The following is a 13,182-nucleotide window of genomic DNA, read 5'->3' as shown; positions in this document are numbered from 1 at the left end:
TACAGCTGTTAACATTTGCCTTATGTATTGAGGTGCTCCTATGTTGGGTGCATAAGTATTTACAGTTGTTATATCTTCTTCTTGGATTGATCCCTTGATCATTATGTAGTGTCCTTCTTTGTCTCTTGTAATAGTCTTTATTTTAAAATCTATTTTGTCTGATATGAGAATTGCTACTGCAGCTTTCTTTTTGATTTCCATTTGCATGGCATATCTTTTTCCATCCCCTCACTTTCAGTCTGTATGTGTCCCTAGGTCTGAAGTGGGTCTCTTGTAGACAGCGTATATATGGGTCTTGTTTTTGTACCCATTCAGCCAGTCTGTGTCTTTTGGTTGGAGCATTTAATCCATTTACATTTAAGGTAGTTATCGATATGTATGTTCCTGTTACCATTTTCTTAATTGTTTTGGGTTTGTTATTGTAGGTCTTTTCCTTCTCTTGTGTTTCCTTCCTAGAGAAGTTCCTTTAGCATTTGTTGTAAAGCTGGTTTGGTGGTGCTGAATTCTCTTAGCTTTTGCTTGTCTGTAAACGTTTTAATTTCCTCGTCGAATCTGAATGGGATCCTTGCTGGGTAGGGTAATCTTGGTTGTAGGTTTTTCCCTTTCATCACTTTAAATGTGTCCTGCCACTCCCTTCTGGCTTGCAGAGTTTCTGCTGAAAGATCAGCTGTTAACCTTATGGGGATTCCCTTGTATGTTATTTGTTGTTTTTCCCTTGCTGCTTTTATTATTTTTTCTTTGTATTTAATCTTCGGTAGTTTGATTAATATGTGTCTTGGTATGTTTTTCTAGGGTTTATCCTGTATGGGACTCTCTGTCCTTCGTGGAGTTGGGTGACTGTTTCCTTTCCCATGTTAGGGAAGTTTTCAACTATAATCTCTTCAAATATTTTCTCAGACCCTTTCTTTTTCTCTTCTTCTCTGGGACCCCTATAATTCGAATTATCATGTGTTTAATGTTGTCCCAGAGGTCTCTAAGACTGTCTTCAAATCTTTTCATTCTTTTTTCTTTATTCTGCTCTGCAGTAGTTATTTCCACTATTTTATCTTCCAGGTCACTTATCCATTCTTCTGCCTCAGTTATTCTGCTATGGATTCCTTCTAGAGAATTTTTAATTTCATTTATTGTGTTGTTCATCATGGTTTGTTCGCTTTTCAGTTCTTCTAGGTCCTTGTTAAACGTTTCTTGTATTTTCTCCATTCTGTTTCCAAGATTTTGGATCGTCTTTACTATCATTACTCTGAATTCTTTTTCAGGTAGACTGCCTATTTCCTCTTCATTTGTTTGGTCTGGTGGTTTTTACCTTGCTCCTTCACCTGCTGTGTGTTTCTCTGTCTTTTCATTTTGCTTAACTTGCTGTGTTTGGGATCTCTTTTTCACAGGCTGCAGGTTCTTAGTTCCCGTTGTTTTTGGTGTCTGCTCATGTTTTTATTCTCTTAACAGCATTTTTAGCAGAGCTGAAGTTTTTAATGTTAATGAACTCCAGCTTACCAGTTTTTTTCATAGATTGTGCTTTTGGTGTTATAGCTAAAAAGTCATCACCAAACCTAAGGTTGCCTACTTTTTCTCCTATGTTATTTTCTAGAAGTGTCATAGTTTTGTGCTTTACATTTAGGTCTCTGATCCATTTAGAGTTGATTTTTGTGAAATGTGTAAGGTCTGTGTCTAGATTTCTTTCTTTTTCTTTTCTTTTTTGTTTCTTCTTAATATCCAGTTGAAAAAACCATCCTTTCTCCATTGAGTTGCCTTTGCTCCTTTGTCAAAGATCAGTTGACTATATTTGTGTGCATCTATTTCTGACCTGTAAGATTTTTTAAAACATTCCTTAATTTATATTTTTCCACCAGATTCAAGGGTGAAACACTATCTTTTTAGGAATACCCATTTGTAAAAGAGAAAAAAATAAAATTCAGTGAAGTTTTTTTACCTTGTCAAGAACTTGAGATGGGAGGTATGCACTTCTTCTTGACAGAAAACCACATTTATTTTACTTCATAGATAATTTAAGGGATTTTTAAGAATAATTTTGACTAGTCCTAATTTTTTTTAAATAAATTTTTATTTATTTTATTATTATTATTTTTGGCTGCATTGGGTCTTCATTGCTGTGCGCGGGCTTTCTCTAGTTGCAGTGAGCAGGGGCTACTCTTCATTGTGGTGCGTGGGCTTCTCATTGAGGTGGCTTCTCTTGTTGTGGAGCACGGACTCTAGGTGCACAGGCTTCAGTAGTTGTGGCACGATGGCTCAGTAGTTGTGGCTCACGGCCTTAGTTCCTCTGCCGCATGTGGGATCTTCCCGGACCAGGGCTTGAACCCTTGTCCCCTGCCTTGGCAGGCGGATTCTTAACCACTGTGCCACCAGGGAAGCCCCGACTAGTCCTAATTTTTATGCAGAGATTTCAGTTGTGTGTTATGACTCCATTGTACACTAGAATAGCCATTCCTTTCCTTCTTTTCAGGTGTCCCTTAGACATTCAACATATTTCACTGGTCTCTTATTTACTATTGATCTTCATTAGGCTACTGACAGGTGAAGTACTGATACTAAAAACCTGAAGTATTTTGCTGTGGTATACAAAGCTGGTGTAGTATACTTTGGAGATTATCGCAGTGCTCAGTGAGTGGAAGTTTATGGCTATAGAGCAGTGCTGTCCAAATGAAATGCAATGCAATCACTTCACACCTGTTAGAATGACTATCATCAAGAAGACAAGATATAACAAGTGTTGGCGAGGATGTGGAGAAAAGGGAACCCTTGTGCACTGTTGGTAGGAATGGAAATTGATACAGGCACTATGGAAAACAGTATGGAGGTTCCTCAAAAAATTAAAAATAGAACTGCCATATGATCTAGCAATCCCACTTCTGGGTATGTATCCATAGGAAATGCAAACAAGATTGCAAAGAGATACCTGCACTCCCAAGTTCATTGCAGCATTATTCACAATAGCCAAGATATGGAAACAACCTAACTGTTCATCTATGGATGAATGGATAAAGATGATAATGGTGTATATATACACACAATGGAATATTACTCAGCCATGAGAAAGAAGGAAATCCTGCTATTTTCAACAACATAGATGGACCTTGAGGATGTGATGCTAAGTGAGGTAAGTCAGACAGAGAAAGACAAATACTGTATGATATCACTTATATGTGGAATCTAAAAAAGTGGACACATAGAAACAGAGGTTAGAATGGTGATTACCAGGGCCTAGGGTGTGGGGGGAATGGGGAGGTGTTGGTCAGAGGTTATAAACTTTCAGTTATAAGTTCTTGGGATCAGAGTACAGTGCATTTGAAAAGTTGCTAAGGTTGCCAGATGTTCTCACTGTGATGGAGGTATTGGCTGATACTACTTGGTAGTAATCATTTGGTAATATGTAAGTGTATCATATCAACACTTTAAACCTACACAATGCTATATGTCAATTATATTTTAATAAAGCCGGAAAAAATGCATAATACAAGCTACAAATGTAAGCCACATTTACAATTTTAAGTTTTCTAGTAATCACATATTTAAACATTTCCAAAAAACAAGTGAAATTAATTTTCATAATATATTTTATCTAACCCATTATATCCTAAATATTATCTTTTCAACATGTAATTGATATAAAAATTATTAATGAGATTTGTAATGTTCTGTTTTTTTCATCACGTATTCAAAATCCAGTGTTTATTTGCTATTTACAGCACATCTCAATTCAGACTAGCCACATTTCAAGGACTCAGTAGCCACATGTTTGGAAAGTGCAGCTGTAGAGTATGCCAGCACATGATATAGCCATGCAGTGGATTTCACTGTGGATTCACTTCATTCTCATGGAGCCCTTGGGAAACTTGGTGGACCGCCTAGATAGTTGAGGTTTATCTCATTCAGTATTGAGGTTTCTTTATTTTTGTAATATTTCATAGAAGCTCACTAACATGTGTTAACATTTTCCTCTGCCTTCTTAATCAGTATGTAACATAGTGGTTAAGAGTGTGGGATTCAAAGTCATAGTCTGGGTTTGCATTCTGGCACTAACCATTAGGGTGATCTTGGATGAATTACTTCAGCCCATGTATTCCATTTTTCTCATGTGTAAAATGAGGATAGAAACTTCCTATCAGGGTAGTTATGAAAATAAAATGAGAAAATACATGGCAAGTGCTCAGTAAATGTTTGTTTCTGTTGCTGCTAAATACTATAACTCCAGCAGCTACTACTGCAATGAATACTAGTATTAGTTCAGCAATAGTAGCATAATTTAGCCCTTTCTTGATGACTCAAGTAATTGTACCATGCTATGATACAGTGATGCTCTTGTGGGCTTATGAAAGTATCTAGGAACATTTGACTTTACATTATACGTTTTCTGACAGCTTTGCAATTTGAATTCTTTATACTCCCCACACCGCCACCACCACCCCCACTTTTTTTTTTTTTTGCTGTCTGCATGCCTGCCACTGTCTACTCTTCTCCCATTTCTAGGTTGCTGCTTCTAATTTATACTCCTTAGAGTCATCATTGAGAACCATTTACCTAAATAATACAGCCTAAGGTGCCCTTCCCATCTGACCCCCAGGTATGCTCCCGTACATTCTAACGCATCACATTCTTTAACTGGCAGCTTCTTGACACGCACCATGTCTGCTTTTGCTGTTTCCTTAGAAATGCCTTTCTCACTCTTCTTTTGATATCCTGCTTAATCTCAAAGACTTAAGTCCCTCATCATTTCTTCATTCAGCAAATATTTATGGAGTTCCAGGCCCTGGGTATCGAGGATAAAATGGAGAACAAGAGAAACTCAATTGCTGCTCTCGAAAAATTTACAGTTTGGTGGGGAAGAAGAAATTATCAAGTGTAATAGCATTTTGTAACTGGCTCATTTCACTTATCATTTGTATTCATTCATGCATTCAGTAAATATTTATTGAGTGTTTGCTATGTACCAGGCATTTTGCTGGGTGTACAGTGGTGAGGGGAACAAGACATAGTTTCTCTTTCATGAATTCTACAACCTAGTGAGGGAAATGGGCAAATAATTAAGCCAAATAATGTTTGCTTAGAAGCTGAGTTAAGTGCTCTGCAGGGAAGGAATGCCATTTGTGAGAGCCTCACCTGGGAACCAGGGAGGAATTCCCTCAGAAAGTGATGCCAGGGGCATTTGGCAGGGGAAGGCTCCTGGCAGATGGAACTGTGTGGCAGTGATGCTGTGGCAGGAGGAAGCATGCTGTGGGTGGTCAGGGAACTTGAAGACATAGCAATAGAAACTGTCCTAACAGGAGCTCAGAACAATATGAAGGTCTTGCTTCCACCTAAAAATTAGTGGACATTTTCTCCCTAGAACTTTACCAGGAAATTTAGATTTAACTCTTCCTGTCTGAGGTTGCTGTGGCTTGACAAACGTTATGATGTTATTTATCAGTTTTACTTTCCATTTATGGGGGGGGGGTGTTTTAGAGAAAAGGAAATCTTGGGAGTCTTAAAAATCTTTTCTCTGACTTCAATGAGATGAACTTCTGAGCTGCAACCATCAGGAGCTTTCTCTTACTAATGCCTGACACACTCTTAATATTGCTTGTCACCAAAATAAGCAGCAAAGCTCATGTAATGAGCATTCTGGACATTTCAGAATCATGCATTCTTTTATTTTTCATTAAAAAAACAATAAGCATTAATCTATCTTGTGTTCATACTTTAGTGTGTTTTGCATTTTCTGAAGATAAGAAATGAACATGTCAGATCACATTTGGTAGAAATCTGGGATGCTTCCTGGAATGCTCCTGAATTTTCATATATGAATTAAATACCATCTATTTATGGGCTATAGGCTTCTGTCTCTTCATAAAAGCCATACTGGCCTTTGAACATAAAATGAATATTGGTCAACAATTCAATGCAATAAATTTTTCTAATGAAGAAATTTAGCTTTATTTGATGAAATATGAATAAGGGAAATTCAGTTAATTGTACTCATTAAAGCTTTGGAGATCTCTCTGTCTCCCCCAAAAGGATCTCTCTTTGGCAGCAGGCTCCATTTTGCATCCACTCATTTCTTAAACTTCCAGTCCTCTTACAAACTCCATGGTACCTAAAAGGGCCTGCTCCTTCCATGCCAACCCAACTCTAAAATTAAGCCTCTTCTTGTGGATCCAGTTGTCCTGTACTTGTTTGTTAGCGCTTTGATCATTCTTCTCTCTCTGGTAGTGACTCACAAACAGGACTTTTAGGTTTCTCTGTCTCATTGCTATCCACCATGCTTCTGTTAGATAGTTAATTCTGCTTCTGTGTAATCAGAAGCTTAAAAGTGGTAGAAGAAATTTTGGCAAAATGAGAATCCTTCTTCATTCCAGGCACTGTGAAGTTAATTATGTCATTTAATCCTTATAAGACCCTTATGCAGTAGTTATGGTTATTTCTTCCATAATTCCAGAACCTAGTAGAGAAAATGAGCACACTTACCAATCAGGCAGGCCATGCTCAGAGTCTCTAGGACAAGTGATTTTCTCTGTGTAGTGGGGTGAGAGATTTCCCAGACTTCTTTATACTGTTCCATATTTCTAAATTGTCTACAGTAAGAATGTATTAATATTACACTTATCAAAAATTTAATTAAATATTTTATAAAGAAAGGAAAATGAAAGTTATACATATATATTATGGGACATCTGGAAAGTACAGAAATTTAGAAAGAAAAAAGTGCTCATTGCTTTAATGTAAATATAATCTTTATGAACTTTTTGGTCCCTTTTCTTCTAATCTTTTTATATGTATGTAATTGAACATTTTTATATAGTTGTAATAATTTCTTATTGTTTTCTCCTTAAAAAACTGAGATGCCAGTGCTCATATCTTGGTGAACTGTAAGAATGCCTCTTTCATTTTCACTTTGTCCTGGGCCTTCTTCCCTTGTCTTGAATTGCTATCTCTGATACATGTGCATTGCCTTGAAAACCCCACTTGGCTAACAGGTATCAATGTGACAAGCCAGAAAAAGAAAAAGAAAAGCTTATTACTTCTCCTCTTCTCGTTAACACACACATCATTAATAATACCCTCTATGTTTTTTTCATGGGTAGAGTGATTCATTCTACACATTCATATATTCATTCATTCAACAAATATTTCTTCTAAATGCCAGCCATTTTACTCTTCAGTGAAGATGCAGAGATAGTAGAAGAATCCCTGCTCTTTAGGAGAACATAGATGCATAAATAAGAAAAAGAGCAGTGTGGTAAGTTATATGCAGAAATATCAACCAAGTTCTGTAAGAACACAGAGGAGAATCAGTTGCATTCTCCTAGAGATCCAAATGATTCTCCTAAAGAAATCAAGGAAAGCCTTTCATGGGTAAGAAAATGGAGCTCAGACAGATTTGGTCACATAGTTGGTTTGTGGTTGTGTTGGCATTAAAACCAGATCTCACTGCAAAACCCGTCCTCCTTCCAACAAACTGTCATGAAGAGGCACCCCGTTTTTGTTGTTTTGGAAGCTCTAGGTGTCTGTATTTGGCCAATTCCTGAGTCAGGGACCACAGCTGCCCCTTTTTTCTCTCCCCATTTCAAAATGCCACCAATTTCTGATTTGATCAAAGAGTAATGGAAGAGAAGTAAGGAAACCTGAGTTCTCTGAAAACCAGCTTTGCCACCATTTAACTAGGTGATCATGGGCACCTTATTCTGCTTTTCTAGGTATCTATTCCCCATTTGTAAAAGCGAGGAGATTGAAATAAATTTCTCTAAGCTTCTAATTTTTTATAAATAATATGTCGTTGAAATAAATCTCTCTAAGCTTCTAATTTTTTATAAATAATATGTCGTGGTTTCCTTCTCCTTTTTAGCATATGTAGCATTTCCATTCGATTGTAGGTTCCCAAGGACCTTGGGAAATCTTGACACACCATGGCTTAGGCAGAGGAGTAGATGGGAGTCAGGAGTGAGGGCTCTTGACTGCCTGGGTTTGAATCTCAGCTCTATACTTACATGCTGTTTAATCTTGCATGTAAGAGTAACCTCATTGAGCTTCAGTTTTGTAATTTGTAAAATAGAAATAATAATAAAGGACTCACAGAGCTGATGGGAAGATGCAGGGAGCTTATGTGTCTAAACCACTGTGCACAGTGTCTGGCACGTGGTACTCAATAAATGTAGCTAATGATACTAATGGCTGTTTTACTAGTACTAATTTGGAATCCTGAAGCAGTTTTAGAAGTCAGAATATCACAGTAGCTTCTTTTATTAATGATTCCCCTATAAAGGCACAAAGGAACCAATATCCATGCATAGAATATGGAATTTTAGTCATCTTTTTCCCCTTAGATGTTCAATTAAGGGTTGATAGGGGGTGGAGCACTGTTTACTGCTAAACTTTACTGAAGACCCAGAAAAGACTTCCGTTAGTTTGTATAACAAAGAGTGGATTATTCACTCTTCTCCTTGCTGTGTTCCCAGTGCTCAGGACAGGCTACAGCACAGCGTAGGCACTTTACAGATGTTTTTTGAATGAATAAATGATATCACACTTTAAGAACTGGGGGGAATAATAGCACTTGGCACATTGAGTCTTTTGGCTTTCAGAGCTTAGGCTGTGACATTTGCTGAGTTTGTTTCGAGGAGATTTGGGGGCATCCTGTGACAATCAAAGCAGAATTCTTCTGATACCACTGTTTGGCTTTCTGCTTTGATCAATAGACTTATTATTTGCCCTTGAAACCTCTGTGGTGCTAGGGATTCACAGACATTCCTCAGGATGATTTACACGGCAGTAAATAATCTGTGCTGTCCATTGCTTGCTTCATCAGTGTCTGCCCTGCTCATAAAATCCCGGAGGCTCAGTGGCCCCAAGGCTGGAGCACGGTGGACATGTTCACTCCAGTTACAGATGTTTGCACATAGAACATGTTGCTCACTTTCATTGTTGCTTTGTTGCTCTAATATGCATCCACAATTTGTCTTTAAGGGTTGACCTAACTATAGAAGTTATTTTCCATCTGACTTTATTATAGTTACTACCATTTATTTTTTTACCTCTGTTATATGCTAGGCACTACATATATTATCTCATCAAAACTTCAAAACCCCCTCTAGGTGATTGTACCCTTTCTGCAGAATTGGAATCTGAAGGGAACGAAGCGTATTCTCTGAAATCACGTAGTCCATGAGCAGTGGGGCTTAGGTTGAACTCAAGTCCCTTTGGACACAAAGCCCTTAGCTACTACACCATGATATTTTCCTCATCTGAAGGGCTTTCTTCTCCTTCTACAAGTGTTTTGTGTTGAAGCTGGTAACCTTTTGCAAAGATTGGTAAGTTTCCCATACCATTCAGAGATGAATTTTAAGTTTCTTAACAGCATTGCAAATACATGAAATTTATAGTGACAAACATAGACAGATTACTTTCTTGTGATCCATCCATTTAGTAAATTTACAGTTCCCATTAATTTTAATCTGTCCTTATTACCTATTTTATATAATAAATATCTCTTAGTCATGACAGACTGAGTATAGATCACCTGAAGTAGGCTCGCTCTCAATAAGCAGAGTTGCAGCTAAAGATTTGTGAATTAATTGGGAAAATTGCAAATCAGGTAGTCAGTGAAATAATTCATTGTCACATCCAATCAATAAACTTTGTAAATCAACTCATTTAATTCAAAAAATGATCTATATAGATCAAGCAACCAATTAAACAATTAGCATACACTTTGCAATTAATTAATTTAAGCATCAATCATATAATTAAAACTCCAAATTTAAGCCACAGAATTTAGAATCCTACCTCCTTCTGAACTATTAGGTTCCTGCTTCTGAATGCTAGCAGATTTGCAGTTTCACAATTCAGCTTTGGTGCAGGGTATTTTAAAGTGTTTAAGTTGATTTCAGTTTTACATTTTCTTTATGTTGGTACAGTTTCCCACCCTTTTTCAGCAAATTGACTTTTTTATTTCCCCCAAAGGAGAAGGAGTGTTAATTCTAAATTGGGCAAAGCTGGAATCTGGGAGTACTGACTGGACGTTCTGGGGAAGTGAGACAAGTCCAGAAGTAGCTGAGAAGGCTAGGTATCTGCGTCAGGATGAATTGCGTCATTTGCTTTTACTCTGTTAAGTGTCCTTGGTGTTTGGAATCAGATCCTGCCAAGTGAGCCTGATACTCTTCAGAGAAAGGAGAAATGTAAAGATTGTCTTGGTTACCTTGAGTTCTTCTGATCTAGAGCATAGATATTTTCTTAATCCTGAACATAAATCAGAGGCCTCTGATTCCCTCCAAATAATTTTTTCCTCCTTTATAGTTTTGTCTCTCTTTTATGATATTTATTTTATTTACATTTATAAATATTATAGCTAATGTAGTGCTTACTTTTTCCCTTTGCTCTACTCTAAGCTTCCCTTGAGGGCTGATACTCAATCTCATCTTTGATCAAAGGGGTTAAGTTCTGGGTCTTATCTATTAACAGGTGCTCAGTAAATATTTGTTGAAAGAATAGAGCAGTATAAATATTCTCCTTTCACATTGTTTTTCTCCCCCTTTGCGCTGCCATCTGTTTTCTCTTTATCAAATGAAGTAGGGTTTGGGAGATCTAACTGTATCACCAGGCTTTGGGGTAAAAAACAGTAGTTTTTGGTAAAACAGTAGTTTTGGTAAAACAGTAGTTTTACCCAGTTTGCTGTACACCATAGCTTCTGGTCTCTGCATCCCTCCCTCATCTTGGTGTTCACTTACCTTTTTGTTTTTTCTTACAGTGACAATGTCAGTGCCTACTGCCTGCATATTGCCGAGGATGATGGGGAGGTTGACACAGATTTCCCCCCACTGGATTCCAACGAGCCCATTCATAAGTTTGGCTTCAGTACTTTGGCCTTGGTTGAAAAGTATTCATCTCCTGGTCTGACATCCAAAGAGTCGCTCTTTGTTCGAATGTAAGTATTGACTCTGTTACTTATCTCAGTATCTCACCTCTACCTTCTAGTAGTTTGGATTTGATTTTGGCTTTGTTCATCAAATGAATGATATTTGGTATCTGGAGAGTCAACATGTAATGATTACTTTCAGAGAGATGTTGGGGGCAACATTTGCATTGTATTCTATGCTCCTGCACCTAGATTAAATGCAGACTGCTTTGCAGTAGCAAATTGTATTAGGTATATCTTGAATGTCATGTCTAGGAACCAGACCTCTGGAAATACTGGGGTATTTTGGGGCCTCTGAAGGACAAATTTGGGGTTTCCCTCTTTCTCATTAAGGAATCCAAACTGAAAATGTGCATTGCAGCCACTTCTCTTTTGTGACTTAAAATACTTCTTTTTCTCTCCAACTTTGTTCAAATCAAACTTGATTTTTCTTCTTAGTTGCCTTCCATTAGACTGAGCAGAGGTTCTTAATCTTTCCTGTGCCTTTGGTAGTCTGGTAAAGCCTACAGAAGCCCTTCTCAGAAAAGTGTTTGTAAATGCAGAGAGTAAAATTCACTGGAGTATGAAAGAATTCCATTATATTTAAATAGTTATCAAATTATTAAACAAATTTGTGATATAGTAATATGTACTGGCTTTATTAATACATTAAATGACAAGATCTAGAGGCAGGTCTAACAGTAACTCCTGACGTCTCATTTCAAAGTAGTGGTAAGTGTAAATGATATTTGAGAAATCTGCAACAATTGTAATGTGCTGTGATGGTATCTGTGGTTTCTGTTCATGACAGTGTCACCAGTACTGCTCATATGACTGTGGTTTGTTGACCGCATTCATAATTCAAGGAGATGCTAAATATCAGTTAGAAGTTAGTTAAAATAAAAATGTAGTTTTTGTCCATTAACATCTGTAGAGCACCTGAGTCTTACACATATGTCCTGGTTGTTAGGGGAAAACCTGCAGCGTTTTCTCAGCTTAAGGTCTTCTAACAGAGGCCGTGACAGTCCCACTCCTGGCCATCTCCTGGGAGCAATAGCGATCCCTTTGGCACCCCCTGCTGTTAGTAACCAGCAAATTCACTGTCCAGAAGAGGGATTGCTTTAGAGGACTTTCCCCCATCTTTTAAAAACATATTGCCTTTGTTTCAGGTTTTTACTAAAAATAGGATTATGTTACCTATGATATATGAGTATTTTGGGTGTTTCTACCCTTGACCAAAGAAAGAAATCTGTGTGCCTGGGAGTGAGCCGGGGGTGGCTCCTCAAGCTTTATTATTGTCATTTCATCCCTACCCTGAAATCATGTTTGGTGTATATAACATCACGTATTTTCCTTCTTTTTACATTTCAGAGGCACTAAAACAACAACTTTAAAGAATATTAAAGTAATTTAAAAGTTTTCCAATGATTCCTCCATCCCAGTATAATTATTTTCATTTTTGTATAATCATTTCCACATGTATATATATTACAGTTTCAGTTCTAGCGTACATATTGTGTTATTTTTACTTAACATTATATTACAAATGTTTTGATATCTGTTCTTAATTCCTACAATCTACATTTATTATGTAATGTCTCAGACCTTAGGTAAAAACCTGCAGCTGCTTTTCTAACAAACCGTTGATCAGCAAAAATAAAGGGGCTACAGAAACCCTCATGTTTATGCTGTTCCTTTTTGGACTTCACGCAAAGACAGTTCTGTGTAAATGTACAGTTGACTCTGATTTGGAAATCTGAACATCAGTTCATCCTTGTTATAAAAAATTTTTTACAATTGTAGTTATATTGATGTTCATATTATATAAAATAACTCATTTAGTAAAGTAGTACTTTAATTTTTCAAAAAAATCTAGACAGAGACAGCCCCTGTTATAGAGCTTAGTGTCTAGTGGGGGGAGAGTTGTCAAACAGATCATTCAAATGTGATGAGCAATACAGCAGAAAAATGTACGGGATGAAATGGATGCCTGTCAGAGGATGTTTAGATTGTTTCCTTGTTTTGGTTTTAACAAGTGATTCTATAATGATAGTCCTTATCTATATCCCTTTTATTTCTGTTGAATAACTTCCTTAGGATAATTCCCTGTGAATAGGATTATTATTATTATTATTTTTTTTGAATAGGATTATTGATCAGGGTAGAAACATCTTCAGATTCTCGCTTTGTATTGACATATATAGCCTTCTGAAGAGGTATCTATTACAATGCTACAAATAAAATTCATAAAACCATCTTTTCAGTCTTACCATTACAAGGTATCATTAGAAGTTTTTTCTTTT

The 13,182-nt window shown here is 37.0% G+C and overlaps 1 protein-coding gene across 3 annotated transcripts in view; it reads left to right on the top strand.

The window, feature by feature from the left end:
- The window catches only part of MAPKAP1 (MAPK associated protein 1), a 239,942-nt gene that overhangs the window by 119,757 nt on the left and 107,003 nt on the right, over positions 1-13,182 (top strand). For all 3 annotated transcript variants that reach the window (XM_057548443.1, XM_057548445.1, XM_057548444.1), the window contains exon 7: positions 10,733-10,909. In XM_057548443.1, coding sequence (XP_057404426.1) covers positions 10,733-10,909 — 177 coding nt within the window. The remainder of the gene's footprint in view (positions 1-10,732; positions 10,910-13,182) is intronic.

The sequence above is a fragment of the Balaenoptera acutorostrata genome, chromosome 6, assembly GCF_949987535.1.
Source record: "Balaenoptera acutorostrata chromosome 6, mBalAcu1.1, whole genome shotgun sequence".
In the NCBI taxonomy this organism is placed as follows: domain Eukaryota; kingdom Metazoa; phylum Chordata; class Mammalia; order Artiodactyla; family Balaenopteridae; genus Balaenoptera; species Balaenoptera acutorostrata.
This window is presented reverse-complemented; position numbering and strand designations above follow the sequence as displayed.